The sequence below is a fragment of the Numenius arquata genome, chromosome 5 (assembly GCF_964106895.1).
Source record: "Numenius arquata chromosome 5, bNumArq3.hap1.1, whole genome shotgun sequence".
In the NCBI taxonomy this organism is placed as follows: Eukaryota; Metazoa; Chordata; class Aves; order Charadriiformes; family Scolopacidae; genus Numenius; species Numenius arquata.
The window spans coordinates 4,382,957-4,400,095 of NC_133580.1; the positions used below are offsets into that span (position 1 = coordinate 4,382,957).

The following is a 17,139-nucleotide window of genomic DNA, read 5'->3' on the forward strand; positions in this document are numbered from 1 at the left end:
GCTCCGCCACAAGCCCTGCTCCATACCACAGCGGCAAAATCACTGCCTGCCAATAAGCCACCAACTTGCTGTTTGCATGCGCCGGCACGAGGAGCCCTTGTAGACGTCTGTCATAAAGCCAGACCATGTTGCAGTCCCCCCCACCAGAAGGCTGTGCCGCCATACAGCGAGACCTGGAGAGGCAGGAGGGTTGGGCAGAGAGGAGTCTGACGAAATTCAACAAGGGCAAGCGTAGTGTCCCGCTCCTGGGGAGGAATAACCCCCTGCACCAGTACAGGCTGGGGGCTGACCTGCTGGAGAGCAGCTCTGAGGAAAGAAACCTGGGAGTCCTGGTGGACAGCAGGGTGACCATGAGCCAGCAATGTGCCCTTGTGGCCAAGAAGACCAATGGCATCCAGGGGTTCATCAAGAGTGTGGCCAGCAGGTCAAGGAAGATCATCCTCCCCCCCTACTCTGCCCTGGTGAGGTCCCATCTGGAGCCCTATGTCCAGTTCTGGGCTCCCCAGTTCAAGAAAGACAGGGAACTGCTGGAGGGAGTGCAACAAAGCTATGAGGATGATGAGGGGCCTGGAGCATCTCTCTTAGGAGGAGAGGCTGAGGGACTTGGGTCTTTTTAGTCTGGAGAAGAGAAGACTGAGGGGGGATCTGATCAACACCTATAAATACTTAAAAGGGTGGGTGCCAAGAGGATGGGGCCAGTCTTTTTCCAGTGGTGCCCAGTGACAGGACAAGAGCACAAACTTGGACATAAGAAATTCCATCTAAACATGAGGAGGAAATTCTTTCCTTTGAGGGTGGCAGAGCCCTGGAACAGGCTGCCCACGGAGGTGGTGGAGTCTCCATCCCTGGAGACATTCAAACCCCACCTGGACACGTTCCTGTGCAACCTGCTCTGGGTGGACCTGCTTTGGCAGGGGGGTTGGACTAGATGATCTCCAGAGGTCCCTTCCAACCCCATATCATTCTGTGACTCTGTGATTACCCTGGCAAAAGCCTGTACATTCCATGCTTGCCAACAACCCCCAGCCAGGTCTGCCCAGGTGGTTTTGGTGGGCTCACGGCTGTGCGGGAAGAGGGGAACTGAAATACCATGGGGAATGCAGGCTTGGTCACTTTGTGGGAAGCAGAGCCCACCAAATAAACAAATCTGAATACGGGTGTTGGGTGGGCCTGCATTTCCTTCTGAACTTGAGGTATGAAACGGAGTCAAGCCAACGCTTACGCCTGAAAAAACAACTTGCTTTTCCCAGATGTTCCTGATTTGCTGGGACCCACCAGCAGCTGCAGACCCACCAACCGCTGCTGTTTGCTGGCTGTGGACCGAGTGCCCCTGTTCTCCAGGGCACATTTATCTGTCCTCAAGGCAGAGCTGCAGCCTGTCCTGCGTCAGCCACGTGGCTGTACCACCACCTTGTCACCAGCGCCACCACCATGCCACCTGGAGCTGCTGGGGACAGGCAGTGCACGTGGGATGGTGTCCCCCTGGGCTGCAATCAACCACTGCAATTAGCAGAAGCGCTTGGAAGGGCAGAAGGTCTCTTCGGTGTTTCCTTTCCAACCCCCTGAACCGCCGTGGCAGCATCAGCCAAGTCACCACAGCCACCTCCAAAAGGACACGAGTAACAGCGAGAGTCCTGGGTATGCTGGCGCCCTGCACACTGCGTAAATGATCCCGCTTTGGGACAACAGTCCCATGGCCTCACAGGTCCCACAGATCCCAGCCCCGCTGCTTTGCTCCTGGGGCACTTGATGCTGGCATCGGAAAGAATAGTTGGGACAAACGGGAAATACATTGTGTAGTTGGAAACCTGGCGTCTGGGGACACCCCACAGGAGCAGAGCTGGTGAGGGGCTGGGCAGGGGGCTTGGGGTGCCCACGGGAGGGGGGGAGAACGTGAGGTCTGAGGACATCAGGCACTTGCGGAGGTGGGTACGGCTGTGTCGGAGGAGCAGCAGCTGCCGAGGATGGGAATGTGACTGCTGAGCGCCCGGGTGTCCATGGGGCAGGCCGAGATCCAGCTTGACCGGCTGCAGGAAAAACATCCCAGATGGAAAAACAGCAGCCATCTGCCATCTCTGGGGATTTCCGAAGGTCACCTTCCCCTCCAGCTCTTTTGCCGACAACCCTGTAACATTCCATCAGCAAATATCAACGCTCCTCCGTGCTGCTGGGCAGGTAGGACGGCAGCGGCGTGCTGTCCGGGCAGACCCTGAAGCAGCCACACGGCACCTTTCTGTCCCGGCAGCAGGTCCTGTAAATTCATCAGGATGCAAATTCGTCTCTTCCCCCAACTCTTCGTGGCTCCTCTACTGCAATTTTTTAACTCATCTGCTTCCCAGCACCATAATGCAAATAAAAAGTCCCGGAGGAGGCCAGTAAAGTAACCCACACTCAAACTTAGAGGTTCAACCTGCTTCTTGTCTTGTTCTGTTTTTTAAAAAAAAAACGAAAAAACACAAAACCCCACAAATCCAACAACTGCTGGCATTTCTCCCAATCTCCCGTGGCCTGGGCCACTGAAAGTCACTGCAGAAAACACACAAATGAGAGAGCGTAGACACGGCGCCGCTGCCACCGTGCCCCAGTCCCCTGTCCCAGCAGAGCGAGCCAGCCAAACGCAGGCAGAAGCCGCGGCAGGTAGTTCAGTTCAGAGGTACCTCAGGAAAAATAGAAATGTCAGGAATCCCAGCAGGTAGTCGCTTGTTACCGTCCGTCTTCTCGGCCTCTGTAGAGGGGATTCCCCAAGGCACTGCAGTACAGTAGTGCAGAAATAACAGGCAGGAGATGGCTGAAATGGGGGTGGCAGAACTGGGAGGTCCCTTCCGGAAGATCACTGTGCGTGGAAGTAGATCGGCTTGACTTTTCCAGACAGGATCTTGGGAACCTGCACAGAGATGATCTCGGCCATCATTTCAGGGTAGTCCACACTCACCATATGTGCCTTTATTAAAAGGTCAAATGTAAACTGATGCAGATCCTTGGCAATCTGGGAAAGGAAGAAAGTTTGTTAAGCAAGAAGTCCCCGGTCAATGATTTCTCTGGGAAAATACCAAGCAGACGTTAGCAGGCAGAGCAGGTCAGGGCTGGCCCTGCTGTGGTGGGACCTGCTCCCTGGCCATCACTGCCTGGCTAGCAGTTATCAGATGGCAGGAAAGCACCCCAAGGATGAGCGAGGTAACTACCCAGCCTGGGAGCATGTAGCGTATTTTGCCATGGCCCTTCACTCTCAAACATTACTGAGTCCCACCAAAACGGGGATGTATAAAAATGGCACTTTCTTTCTCCTGCAGAAACTTGTCTTACTGTGTTCAGATGCTGCTGACTTCACTTATTAAAGAATTACTTTTTGCTTGTAGACATGTAACTGCATGGAGCTGAGCCCCGGGAAAGAGGAAGGCTCTAGCTCACCTTTCACTGGTACCACCTGAAGTCACAAACAGAGAATTTGTTTTCTCTGCTGCAATCAGAGAAGATTCACTGGGGCCACTGAGATGTTGAGCTGTTCTGCTGGGCTGACGATAGACAACCATCGTCTACAAAAAGCTTTTCATTGCTAAAAAATGAAGCCCATAAACCCAAGCGCAAGAGTGGTTACTGCAGGGAGTGACAGACACGGGTAACTTCCACTCCCTCCGTAGAGCTAGTGGTTGTCTTTCCTCTGTCACTTAATCTGAGAGCACACCGCAATACTGTCCCTGCAAAGGTGTGCCAAGAGTTAAAAAACAGAATCATCGAACAGCCCAGGTTGGAAGCGACCTTGAAAGGTCACCTGGTCCAATCTTCCCTAGGAAAAGGAGCCTGGATGAGACTATCCAGTGCCCTATCCAATCGTATCTTGAAGACCTCCAGTGATGGGGACTATCACAACCCTGGGGAGGTTGTTCAAGTGAATGATCATTCTCATTGTAAAAAGGTTTTTCTTATATTGTTTCTTATGTGTATAGACAGACATTTTACTGTCCTCTCTTACAGGATGCACGGAGTCCAGGACCTTGGTGAGCTGGTAAAATCGCCGAGAGCAGGAGGTAGGGTTCTTCCTCTTGCAAGCGATGATACGGTCAAGTTCCTTAATGTAATTCATTCGAAGTTCATCAAAGAGCTTCTGGTTCTTCAGGCCATCCACTGGAACTGGATGGAACACGGGAAGAAAACAGTAAGAGTTGCCCAGAGAGTGGAGAAAATAAAAGGGCAAGAGGAAGGCTGGAGAAGTGGTCAGGGAAGACCTAAGAGGGAAGATCTGCCCACCAGCCCTGCTTCCACTACGGACCTCACTCTGACCAGCTTGTTGGACTACTGTTATCCCAAGAACCCTTGTTCAGCACTGGTTATAAAAGAGAAGCAACGTAACAAACTGCAGAGCTATTTTCCTGCTCAGCAGGTTATGGCTGGAGGTCCTCACGATGGCAGCAGTTAGGCTGAGGAGCAACCTCCTGCAGGAGCTAAATGGAGAAATGCTGCACTGTCCATAGATGGGATGTGCTGGCTGGAGGGCAGCTGGGTGGTGGCACCCTTATGCTTGGCCACTCATTGTCTCCGAGCAGCTCAGCTTGAAGCAGAGAGAACATCCAAAGCCAAGGATACATGCAGATGCCCAGGGAAAGCACCAGGTCCCTCTAGGGTGATACAGCATAGAGCAACTGGAGCCCTGTTGAGGAAAGGATGTGAGTACTTACTAATACTGAAGAAGAGTAGAGCCTTCATACAGAGAAACTCTTGGGGCGTGATCTGAAGCCACCCGAACTCCTGAGAGAGGTGCCGCATCCTGAGGCATTGGCTGTACATTCTGGATTTGTGCATCCGGTACCTGGCAGGGCAAGGAGAGCAGAGAGATGTGGAGACATTTCTCTGATGGAGACATCAGAGAAATGGGGAGGACACACTCTGCCCAAGCCAGCGATCCCAGCCTTGCCTGGCACATCCCCGCTGCCAAGAACCTGGGCTCTGTCTCGGGGGATGCTGGCAGCAACAGGCCTGCATGCAGGTGAGGAACCTTCTTCCAAAATGCCCGTGTGTAATCCTCTTTTGTCTGGATGTGGATGACTGCCTGGGATCTATAGAGTTTGTCTGACTCTTTGCCCTCCTGAAAAACAACTGCTGTGATTCACCAAATAGGGCTACCCGCAAGAGATGCCAAGCTGAGCTCGGACCTCTCAGAGAGAAGGTGTGGTTTTGCTTGCTGTTCTACTTATTGCTTCTAAGCTCTTCTACCTTAGTGTCAGCAAAACCTCCCCAGTTCTAAGCTGATGGTACACCAGAAAGAACCCTTCAGGAACTCAGAAAAAACATTTGCTTCTGTTTCTGCTCACTCCAGCTGACCAACCAAGTTGAAAAGAGGAGCTCAAATCCCTCAGAAAAAAGGCAGGTCTGTAGGGACCGGCTCTTCACACCCTGCACCAGCACTTGCTGCTGCCCTGATGGAAGACAAACCCAAGGCAAGGTTGCAGGAAAGGGAAGAAGGACCAGGAGAGAGGTTGCAACTCTCCTTATTGCTCCTGGAGATTACCGCAGAGCAATTAGAGGGGAAAAGCAGGGCCCTCCTATGTTTTGTTGGCCAGCTCTGAAAGTACAATTGCTCAAGCTGTACATTTCATAAGCAAACGGGTAAGCACATTCCTTGTCTTGTTCTCGGTTCTCACCTAGCCTGACCCACACAGAGCACAGCATTAGACTGTTGTTATTTCGCGCTTACTCATTGAAGACCAAATCTGGAGCGAAGTAAAGCATCCTGGAATTGACGTTGGTGAAAGATCTCCAACCCATAGCAAAAACCATAAGGCCCATCCAAGAGTACTGGATTATTGACATCTGGTCATCCACATGCAGGTTGCGAAATCCTATTAAAAAAATAAAAACAGAGAGGGATGTTACAAATTAACGTCGGTTTCCTGCAGTTACCAGGACTGTTTTCGGGCAGGCTCCAGCCTTCCTGCAGGGCTTCTGTTATGACAAGGTGGTGAACGAGCCTCATCCTGCAACAAGAGCGGACAAAAAAGATCCAGCAGGATGGGATTCAGTGACTTCCTAAAGTCCCGCAGGATAATGGGTCCAACCAGGGTGGGGGGTAAGCAGGTCCAGCTCCCCCAGCACCCGGGGCGGGGGGTCTCTGCCACAACCCTCATTTCTGGCACTAATTAAGCGCCCAAACCCACCGAGTCTTACCGTGCCATGTGCTCTGCAGTCACGGTGTAACCCCCAAAGTCTCCACTCCGAAGCAATTCGCAACTACCACGTGAGACAGTATGTCAAAAGTGGGTGAAATTAATAGCCGATGAGGATTTGTTTGCTTTGCTCCGCTAACAAATAAATCAGCTGAAGGGGAGCGGGAGCCCCAGCAGCAATACAATTAACCGTATCACGTTCTCCAGGCACTGAGGCAGAAACAAGCCCTCATTAACCAATTACCTCCGTTGGTGCAATTCTGGCTCTCAAGGAAATAAGCCAAAAAACTTCCTTTATTTTCACCCCTTTAGGACCTCACCAAATTTAAGTAAATGGATTTTAATGTATAATGCTCAGAGCCAGAAAGTAATCCCGAGGCCTCATCACATGGTTAACAGACTGTGGTTTCTCCATCAAACACACGATGCATTTATCTAATGACTACGAAAATGAATATGAAAACCTCTGCTGAATTGCAAGCTGAACAAAAATATCAATTAAATTCAAATTAGTATTCCCAGATGGTGGCTCACAGTTAAATCCCAGGCATGTTTACACCACACGCACAAACATCACCTCCAACACTGTACTTTTTTTCCAGCTACTTGTAAATAGTCAAATGTAATCTGGTTTCAAGAAAATCATACGCTATTTCAATCAAATATTAAAGCAATTATAACACCTCCAGTGTACAATTATAATCCATTGAGGCGAGCATCTGTCTCTTGCTTGGGAAGCTGTCAACTGCAAATGAGCACAAGTCATGTTTTACTGCTGACTAAACTTGCTTCACGTTTGTACATTTTCCTTTCAGCTTTCGTGTCAACGGCTTAAAAAACCTGAAGCTTGCGTGCAAGTAGTGTCCTACCGAACCTGGAGAGGTGATTTCCAACCAGAGGGCTCTCAGCTACTGGCTGAACATGAACCTTCTGGGAGCCAGAGTGAAACTCGTTAACGGCAACATGAGTACAGACAAGGCATCCGGGCAACTCAAGGACTTCATAAAATCACTCACACTCATCACTAGGACATGTCTGACTTGGATATTCATATTTAATTAGAGTCCTGCACGCTATAAAAACCCGTCCTATTTATCCAGTAAATATAGTCAGAGAAGAATTCACTGCCTAGTAAAACCTAAGCCATTCAGAGCATCTGCTTCCTTGAATTTCCTCCCGCTCCACACCTTTTCCTTGTCTTTTTCCTTGCCTAGGCTTTCTGAATAGATGGGAAAAACTTGAGTTGAAGATGAGCCACGCTGCTGGCCCCAGTAGCTGAGACTTTGTGATGAGTAGGCAGCGATTTGGTGCCAGGAACATTCCCACGCTGGCACCAAATGCTGAGTATTAACATTTCGTCAGTCTGCTACGCACTCATCCCGCTCCAAGTCAATAAGCTTGGGTTTTTCCCCTTTTTAAATTGCTCTTTGAAGGAAAAACGTATCTTGTCCTCAGAGAGAATTAGCAGAAAATGCTCTATTACAAAAAAGGGCAAACGCTAAAGAGTACATCAAACTGAAGGCTGAGGGCCAAAACTACTTCTGTAGCTTGAAGAAAGCTCTGAAGAAGGCTCAGCGCAGCCCTTCTGACAGAACAGTGAGGACACACACCCCAGCGTGCTCGGGCAAAGGAAAGATCATAGAGTCATGGAATGGTTAGAATTGGAAGGGACCTTAAAGACCATCCAGTTCCAACCCCCCTGCCATGGGCAGGGACACCTCCACTAGACCAGGTTGCTCAAAGCCCCATCCAGCTTGGCCTTGAACACCTCCAGGGATGGGGCATCCACAATGCTCGTAACCACGCAGACAAGAAAATCTTACGAATACAAACATATCTATGACAGCAGATGCTCTGTCTTCAAAAGAGATGCAAGAATGTCCCAACAACAAGTCGGGCCCAAGAGGTGCTGTAGGGCCAGAAATGAACTGCAAACCAGGACATGATGGAGAGGATGAGGTGGGGGAGGAAGAAGGCAAACCAGAGGTCTCTGGTGCTTGGCTTGCCTCTTGCCTATATTCTGGGAGCAAAGCCCATAAATCCTACAACCAGAGAGGACACCTACACTCTGTAGGCAACTTGGGACAAGTATCAGCTTTTCAACGCATCTGTGAAAGTGTTGCCCCTAATCTTTGCTATGAGAAGGATTTTGGTGCACTTGTTCATTACCTTGTAATTACGTTCACTGAAAAAAAAATATTTGTGCAAGCTTTATCACTGTTTAAGGGAAGGTATTTGAACACAACAGTTTTGTTGTTGCAGGGCTTAACGTTTGCTTTCTGCTTGTCCACGAAAACAAGTTCTAGAAACACAGTGGCCGACTTTTTCTAAAAGGAATCACCGCTTTCAGTTTCTGAGCAGAAACGCCTTGAAACAAAACTGATTTGCAGAAACCAGGTACCTATCATTTCCTGGAAACCTCCTCCCTCCAGGCATCTTATACGATGTATGGCCAAAATCACTGTAAAAGAAAATAAATACAAACCTAATGCCACAATCTATTGTTAAATTTTCAGTATTGGCACAATTTGAAGAGACACAAACGAAGATATCTTCTACAGAAAGAAATCACAGCAGAAGTAAAATTCAATTTACTGGTGACTTGAAAAAGATCAATGCATAACCTTTTGTCTTGGGAATAATCTTAAAGCCGGATAGTTTGGAAAGAAAGGCTTTATCTTCTCTCTTGATGCACTGCTGTGCCAGAATGGTATCTTCCTAAGAGATCAGCAGCTGAACACCTCACATTTAACACTTGTAAGATAAAGAAATACTCGGTTTGTATATGGAAATTTTATTGTTTGGAGAATGCAAATAATTGGGCATCTTTTGCCATCCTTATACTGAAAGGGGGAGTTAGATAATAGTATAAGGCAGTAGATTTGAAACAGAAATGCAAGCAATGGCCTGGAACACCCATAAAGCCCTAACCAAGGGCAAGTACACAGAGATTCTGCACCGTCCCTAATAAATAGGTCCATCTCCCGTGATCCCAGGGAGGGTATTTCACCTGAGCACAGGGGCACCGAGCTGCTAAAAATGTGAAGGCTGCTCATCTTCCTCACTGGCAGCAGAAGCGGGGCTGACCCTGCCCTCCCCCTGGCTCTGCCGCAAAGCAGCCGTTCCCCGCACACCCACAGGCCAGTTATTTTTTATAGACTGATTCCCAAACAGCTTTGGGAATGAACTGAAGGCTTTTCATTTGCTGCCAGCTAAAATAGATCTTTAAACTAATGTGCTTGAGTGCCGATATAAATTAACTGTAACACCTTCGCTGAATTTATGTATATGGAAAAGGGAAAATACATACTCCTTTCACTTACCCTGCAGCGGACACATTGTATGGATTTAATAAGATTTTTTGATTTCTGCGTTTCAGCAGCCTTCTTGGCAAGCTGTGGCTATTTAATCTATTTCTAGGGAACCCACAGTTTGATTCTATCTTCTCCTCTGCAGAATTTCAATTCCACAGGGTCCAAAGGGCCATACATTACGCTTTCTCCACTGGACAGATATTGCTACTGCGGGAACTCAGGATTCAGAACTACTCCTTCCTGATGCAGTCTTGTTTCTAGGATATCACTGAAACCTGACTGGAAGAAGTGCAGGAACACCTTGCTGCATAGTCATCACTCTTGGTGTACAGGTAATGCAGGATGCAAGGTGAATAATCACCTATTAATCAATATTAAATCTATTGCCAGTATTATCAGGCTAAAGCTACCTCTATTACATGTGCAAGTTCCCCCTCCTCCCACCAGCAGCAGTTACTGGAAAGTAAAACCTCTGCCTCTTTACATTGATATAGATCTTAACTGACATGCAGGGCTGCTTATGCTCAGTTAAGCCGATGCTCATGCCAGATGTGCTTCCTTAATGGGGAAAGGGGAAGAGGGGGATAACATTTCCACTCTCTCCGAGGACCTGCTGAGGACCAGGCAGCTGATGCCTGCTGCTGGGCTCCTTGCAGGGCAGGGGACCGAGTGAGGTTTGCCTGCTTGGCACCAGAAACCCCGGCCTCGGGCACTATTCCTGCTCCCTGCTGATGCTGGCTGTGCCCTGGCATGGCAGCGGCCGGCCAAGCCCTGCGGTCTGCTCCCATTGCACGTCGCCAGCCACGGTGTTCATTAGCCAGCCTCCAGCCTCCCCCCAGACCGCGTGAAGATCTTTCTGTTTTGATAAAAACAACTGCATCCCGCTGTTTGAAATTTGCCTGGGTTTTGTTTCCATTACTTCTCCCCCTGCACGCGTTCATCGCCCCTCTCCGGAGCCTGCCTGGCCGCCCAGCCAACCTGCAGACCTGAAAACCCTTCTGCTTTATTAACCAAAATATAATTTAAATAAATTACAGCTAGGATTCTGAAAGGTTTACCCAAAAAAGCGAGGTGGCAGCACCCGGGCATGGCTCCCGGGGGAGCATCAGCACCAGAGAGGGCAGGACCCAGCAGTGGATGAGACCCACCGGGCTCCTGCTGGGGCCAAGGGGCTGCGTAACCACCGCCCGGAGCACCAACACAGCAACAGCACTGCGGTTGTTTACTCCTTCCCTGGAAAATATCAGAAGAATGACTAAGTGGCGAATTTGTGGTTATTACTGTTGAATAACAGTTGGCACATGGCAGGGAACTGCTGAGAGAAAGCTGAGGAAAACAAAGTGGCTTTGCCTTTTGCCCCCCCCCCCCCCCGCCCCCAGCACAGGGATGCTAATGGTCAGCCCAGCGCCAGCGGGATGGGGAGGCAGCCAGGCAGCACCCCTCCATGCGGGAGAGCTGGCCTCTGAAACGGATCCCCTGCCCAGACAGCGGTGACTGCTCTGACATCAGAAAATTAGAATTAGTTTTGCCCAGATGCCGTCGTCGGCCCCAGGAGGCTGCGGTGCAGCAGCCGGCACCACCGGTGAGGGATCCGGCACAGTGCAGGAGAGCGAAAGCCTTTCAGAAGGGGGTGATTGCTGTGAAAAGCATTTTTCTTTGTACTCTCCCTCTCCATTAGCACTACTCCAGTTTTATAACCTCAACCCCTGGATCGCTGGTCAGGTTTGGTGGTGTCTCCGTGTACTTTTCTGAAGAAATCTTGATGTCTGATGTAGATAAGCCAGAAGAGAAAGCATGATTTGATCCTGGTTTCACAGACCAGATAAACCTTTTCTGACTTAAGAACATAAGAAACAGAATGGGCTATTCTGTGTTTAAGCATATTCAGACTAACACCCCTCCTGGAGCACTGGTCCAGCTGCTTCCCGATTTCTGGGAACATCAAATGTCTGGTTTTGGCATAGAGCAGCAAACTTATTTTGCCTCACATTCCTCCTTTGGTCATATCAACCAGCACATAAAAAGTAGGATCCCTGTTTCCTGCGGCATTTGCTGAGGAACAGGGCCAGGGTGAGGAAGGCAGCTCGGTATCATCCCCGCGCCCCAGTCTCAGGGATGCCAGAAAGTGAACTGGATCCCGCTGCACCCAGTGATCTCCGTCTTCTGTAATTGCACTCATTCAGTTGGCAGGATTACGACACCCAAGGGGCAGCACGTTCCAGACTGGAAACCTCTATGCTCACAACCAAGGAGCGTGTTCAGCGAAACTCGTACATCACCGGGATGTTTTCATTTACAGCACCTGATAACTACTACTGTTTGGAAACTTCCCGACCCTAATGTACTCCCATCTCATGTCTCCGAATGCATCATAAATATATTCCAGCAGTCTGTCATGCAAGAGCAACCTGACTGCCAGAAAGAAGCCCTTTGGGATTTTGTGTCTCTCTCTCACTCTTTTACAATTAATTGGCTTGTAAAATACAACGAAAAGCAAGGAAGGATGACTCCCATCTCTCACGCCTCAGCTCCTTTCAGCCCAGTCTTCCCCATCTCACATTCACATCATGAAGTGGGACACTTCACCTGGGGAATTTACCGTTTTCACCACTTCGTGCAGGTTACGGGATGGGGCTAATACTTGTTTAAAGAAAACTTCGGCAGGTCTGGTGGACACAGCTCTGGAAGTGAAGGAAAACTGCCACAGGCAGAGAAGGAAGACAGCAAGATGCTGAACCCCTGACCAGCAACAGCCCTTCCCACGCAAGGAAGCAGACACACACCTACACCCTACTGCGTGGTGGGGGTTATCAGAACCCAAAGGGTTAAGTTTCAACATACTTTGCCACCGGTTAGTCACCTCTCCCATCAACCAGCCACCCAAAGGAGACAAACCTGATGCTGCTGCAGCCTGCTTTATGGAGAAATTACACAGCCAGCCACCTTGGGAAGACCGTGTGATGGTGGGACACAGGCTGCAGACCACCTCCTTGGACAACCACCCCAGATGATGTAAACAGGGGACTTTAGGAACGTGCCAGGGAAGGAATGGGATTTGTTGAGTTCTCTTCCTCACCTGGCAAAGCCTTTGCCCATTTGACCACGTAGACCAGCTGCCTCTCCCCGAGCTCATTCAGGCTGGTCAACAGGTTGGAGAAGGAGTCCGGCTGGCTGTTGTCATGGCCGGCACACACCACGCCAGGCTCAATGGCCTCCAGGACGTTGAGGAAGATGGGCTGGCACTCATACCCATCAATGCGCGTCATCACCATCTTGGGAGCTTGCTCCTCTGTGGGGCTGGATAAGCTGGCTCCATCGGCATCATCTTGTGTCTTCAGGTTACCCAGCTTCTTCAGCTTGCGAGCTGTGGAAATGACACATTTTAGTGTGAGACTTAAAAATAAAAAAGAAGCTTGAGGTTTCTCAGCCTCCAGCTCCATCACTTGTATTTATGAGGAAAGGGAAACTGATGGCCAGCAGCAGCTACTCCTCTGGTCCACACTGTCCAAAGAGTGCCCCGGCACCGCAGACCTCACGTAAGGACAAAAGGGAGCACACACTGCTCAAGGAAATCCATTTGCTCATTAATTTTATATGGAAAAGAACAAGTATTATTTATGTCCAGCTGTGACTCGTCACACATTAACTCCCACTTCGAAATGGAGAGGAAAAACAGGGGAAAAGAAGGAAGAGGCAACTCGATTCAAACAACTACTCACATGCAATTAAAAAGGGAAACAACGCAAGCAAATAAACCCAGTACCTGGTCACATTCCAGGGAAAAAAGCCATTGCACTCGGATGCTCGAGTGGGATTTTTCCATCCCAGGCCAGAGTGGAAGTGGAATGCAACCGAGAGAAAAGCCTTCTCCGTGCCCAGGGCTCCTCAAGGCCCGCTGCTCTATAAACAAGCTCCCCCAGATGGGTCACTACTCCACAAATATGTTATGGAAAATACATTTTAGAAGGCAGGAGGTGGTCCCACAGGTACTTCCCTGGAGTCTCCCCAGTTAGCGCACCAGCAAGGAGAAGACTCAAGCAGGGGTGACCTTGGTCTGCTGGCCAGCTTCAAGAGCAACGTCAGCAGAGGAGGCTTGTGGGCTTGGGACTTGAGGAAGCCAATGACTGTGGCCATATCACAGTGATGAAGTGTCTCTCCTGTGCACCCGGCTCTTTAATTACAGATGCTAGTCTGCTAGCAAGATACACCAGGAGCTTCAGATGCGTGACTTCAAAGTTCTTTGGGAGTTAATGTTCACCTAATTTGATATCTACATGATGGTGCTCAGCACAACACGGGTTGGCAGGCTACTGCAGATAGGAACAGCTTTCGCCCCTTCCTGACTCCAAAAAGCCCTAATTAATTAGAGAAAAAAAGCCAATCGTTTAATTCAAGCAGAGAATATAACATGAAACCAATTGCCCTTGGGGTTTTGGCTCCTTCATTACATGATACTTATCTCAAATTTCCTTTCAGCTGTAATTAGAAAAATAAGCAGCAAAACATAAAAATGTCAAGTTAAAGAGCAGCTTTGTAAATCAATTCCAAACATTGATCTTTAAGTAACGTACTTCGGATCATCTACCGCATAAGCAATTAAGACAACGCCGCTCTTGTCTTAAAAGGAGGGGAAAAGAGTAATAAAGATAAAAGAGAGCAACAGGAAAACAGGGCTGCAGTGCACCGTGACATCCTTCAGCTCCTTCAGCCTCTTCCCGACAACCTGCTGTTAATTTGGGAAGGAGGCACCAGGGCTGACTCTACCTGAGGCAGAAACCACTCTCATAGTTGTACTTGGCACTGGACCTTCAGAGACAGGAGTGCTGCTAGGAAAGAAAAGCTCCCAGGCTTAAAAGATGAAATAAAAAACAAATTGAATCTTCTGAAGATGAATAATCAGTGCTCGTCAGGTCCTGAGCGTAACTGGAGCCAAACCCACACTGTATAAAACACACGTGTAGTTTGGCTTAGATGTTCAATTCTTTTTCTTCAATCTGAACTATCTAGGACTAAAAGATATTGAGTGAAGTAAGAAGAGAGCAAGCAACCAACCCTGCAGGTTCTGAGCCTGCAACCGTAAACCAAACACTTCCGTGTCGGAAAGTAGTGAAGGTGGGTGATAACTGCTCTTATCAGAGGAGTCTCATGTCTGTGCCTTCCAGGAGCAGCTGTTCCACAGATCACTGAAATACCGACATTACTAGATGGAGAAAAGCTTCAGAGGTAAACAGTAGCTTATATACAGTCTAAAATCTATGGTTTACAGCAGGACTCTCTACGTTATTAAACTTCTCTAAGTTACTATGGACAAACTTCTCTAAGTTATTAAACTGTGCTTATTGTACCCTGAAATTCAGCTGCTGCAATGGCCTTACTGGAGTCTTCACACTTATTTTAAAACTAAAGGTATTGGGATCCAGGCAGATATCTGAACCTTCTCACAAACACAGCTTTAAAGATACCAACCCTCCTGTAGTTAAGCCAAATACTTTTGTCTTAACTTTAAGTCATCTGTACAGAAAACCTTTTTGCTGGTAGCTCCTACTCAAGCAGCTACTGGGAACAAAACCAGAAATAAAAAGAAAAATAGAAATTAAAGACATCTGTTATACTTTTATTTTAGGATGAGCTAAGCTAGGTACTGTACTTATAGAATCATAGAACGGTTGGGGTTGGGAGGGACCTTAAAAATCATCTTGTTCCAACCCCCTGCCATGGGCAGGGACACCTCCCACCAGACCAGGTTGCTCCAAGCCCCTTCCAACCTGGCCTTGAACCCCTCCAGGGATGGGGCATCCACAGCTTCTCTGGGCAACCTGGGCCAGGCTCTCACCACCCTCACAGCAAAGAATTTCTTCCTGTTATCCGATCTAAATCTCCCCTCTTTCAGGCGGGACAAAGCCCAGCACATGTGGCTGACCAAACACCTGCAGTTTTACCAGCCGGGCGGGAGCAGGGACAAGGGCATGGATTTTTCACCAGTGCTGGGATTCGGGGAAGTTCTAGGGACCTGGAAGAAAACTGCTTTTGCAGTAGCAACGACAGAGAAATCCTGCCAGCCTCAGGCACCGCAGACCGCTTTCAGCTGCAGGCAAAATGACAGAGAAACTGAACCAGGACTCGACATATCCTCTTCTTCAAGTTTGTTATTAACATCGACCAACGTGTGGCTTGTCAAAACCTGACCCTGCCAAGCTATCAACCTTTTCTGGCACGATGATTTTAGTTGATAATTGTAATAGTACCGGTATAGCAGACATGTCAGTCAGGCCCACACGAATTTAAAAAACTCCAATGATATAAAATCAGACGGTACCGCTGAATGTTATAAATCACACAGGTGATACATTTCAAAAGTAATTACAAATGCTGAAGCAACATCAGACAGGTTCGTTTCTTAGAAGGGTTGCTCATGGCCCTTTGCTAAGTGAATGTCTACCTTCCAGAAAAGAACATTAAATATTTTTACTAAAAAGGCCTGTATGACAGGGCATAGATGGGAAAGCAGTAACGAACATTAAAGGCTGACCATCGAGCAGACTAATCGAGGTCTGCTGATAAGCTCAGTCTATTAAAGCAAAGTACACTTCACTGTAAGCAGATATATATCGAGCAACCGAAAAAGTGAACTTGCACCAAAAGCTGATGGACAAAGCCAGAGGGCTGAGCTGGCAGCGTGGCTCAGGGGACAGAGGACTAACAGGATCCCGTGTCATGGGAAGGAGGAAAAACCGCTGGGCTGGAGAGCATCTTCCCACCGCCCTTAAGCACTGATGCCGCTGATCCTGGGAAACTGATTCACTTCACCGTACGAGGGAGTTGTTTGCAAACTGCAGAAGCCATAAGAAGAGCAAAGACTCGACAATGCACCTTGGAGCACGGAAGTAAAGAATCTTACCTAGGTGGTTATGCAGAAGGCTAATGGGTTATTAAGTCACAGCCTACAAATACCCACGGCGGGGACACAAATTCAATAAGAGTAGGTTTTTCAATCTAGCAAGCAAAGCTGTAATAAAGATCCAGTTGCTGGAAATTAAGGACAGACAAGGTGAAAAATTAGGTACATCTCTCACAACACTGAATGTAATTAAGTACTGCAGCCGCATGGCAAAAAAACGCGTGAGATTCTCCACTGCTGGAAATGCTTACATCGATATCAAATGCTTTTATAAGACATGATCTCTATTTTAACCACAGCAACTGGACCTGAATTAGGACTAAATACAGGTATGACTCGTGCCTCGGGCTTTTACAAGATATCGGCAGTTACTACAGTAGTTTTCTGGTCCTAGCATCAATGAAATGAGCTGGATTTTACATGTTGGGGAGGTTTTGCCCCAAGACGGGACGCACAGGGAGCGCAGTCGCCAGGCTGAAGGTGCAGAGCAGAGGTCCCGCGGCGCAGGCAGCTGCCAGCTCTGACCGAGGGCAGAGCCGCTTGGGTCTCACAAGGGAAACGGACTACACAACCTCGCACCCACGACTGAAAATGCACAGGCAGCAGGAACAGGAGGTGCCTTAAATCCGGAGCTTTGCCCTTCAGCAGGAGTTGCGCTGGGCGAGTGATCACAGAATCATAGAATGGTTGGGGTCGGAAGGGACCTTAAAGACCATCCAGTTCCAACCCCCTGCCCTGGGCAGGGACACCTCCCACCAGACCAGGTTGC

The 17,139-nt window shown here is 48.7% G+C and overlaps 1 protein-coding gene across 1 annotated transcript in view; it reads right to left on the reverse strand.

The window, feature by feature from the left end:
• Positions 1-2,830: 2,830 nt before the first annotated feature.
• AR (androgen receptor) overlaps positions 2,831-17,139 on the reverse strand; it is a 55,949-nt gene continuing 41,640 nt past the window's right edge. The window contains exons 4-8 of the mRNA XM_074148156.1: positions 12,549-12,836; positions 5,690-5,834; positions 4,674-4,804; positions 3,971-4,128; positions 2,831-2,986 (exon numbers count right to left, since the gene is read on the reverse strand). Coding sequence (XP_074004257.1) covers positions 2,831-2,986; positions 3,971-4,128; positions 4,674-4,804; positions 5,690-5,834; positions 12,549-12,836 — 878 coding nt within the window. The remainder of the gene's footprint in view (positions 2,987-3,970; positions 4,129-4,673; positions 4,805-5,689; positions 5,835-12,548; positions 12,837-17,139) is intronic.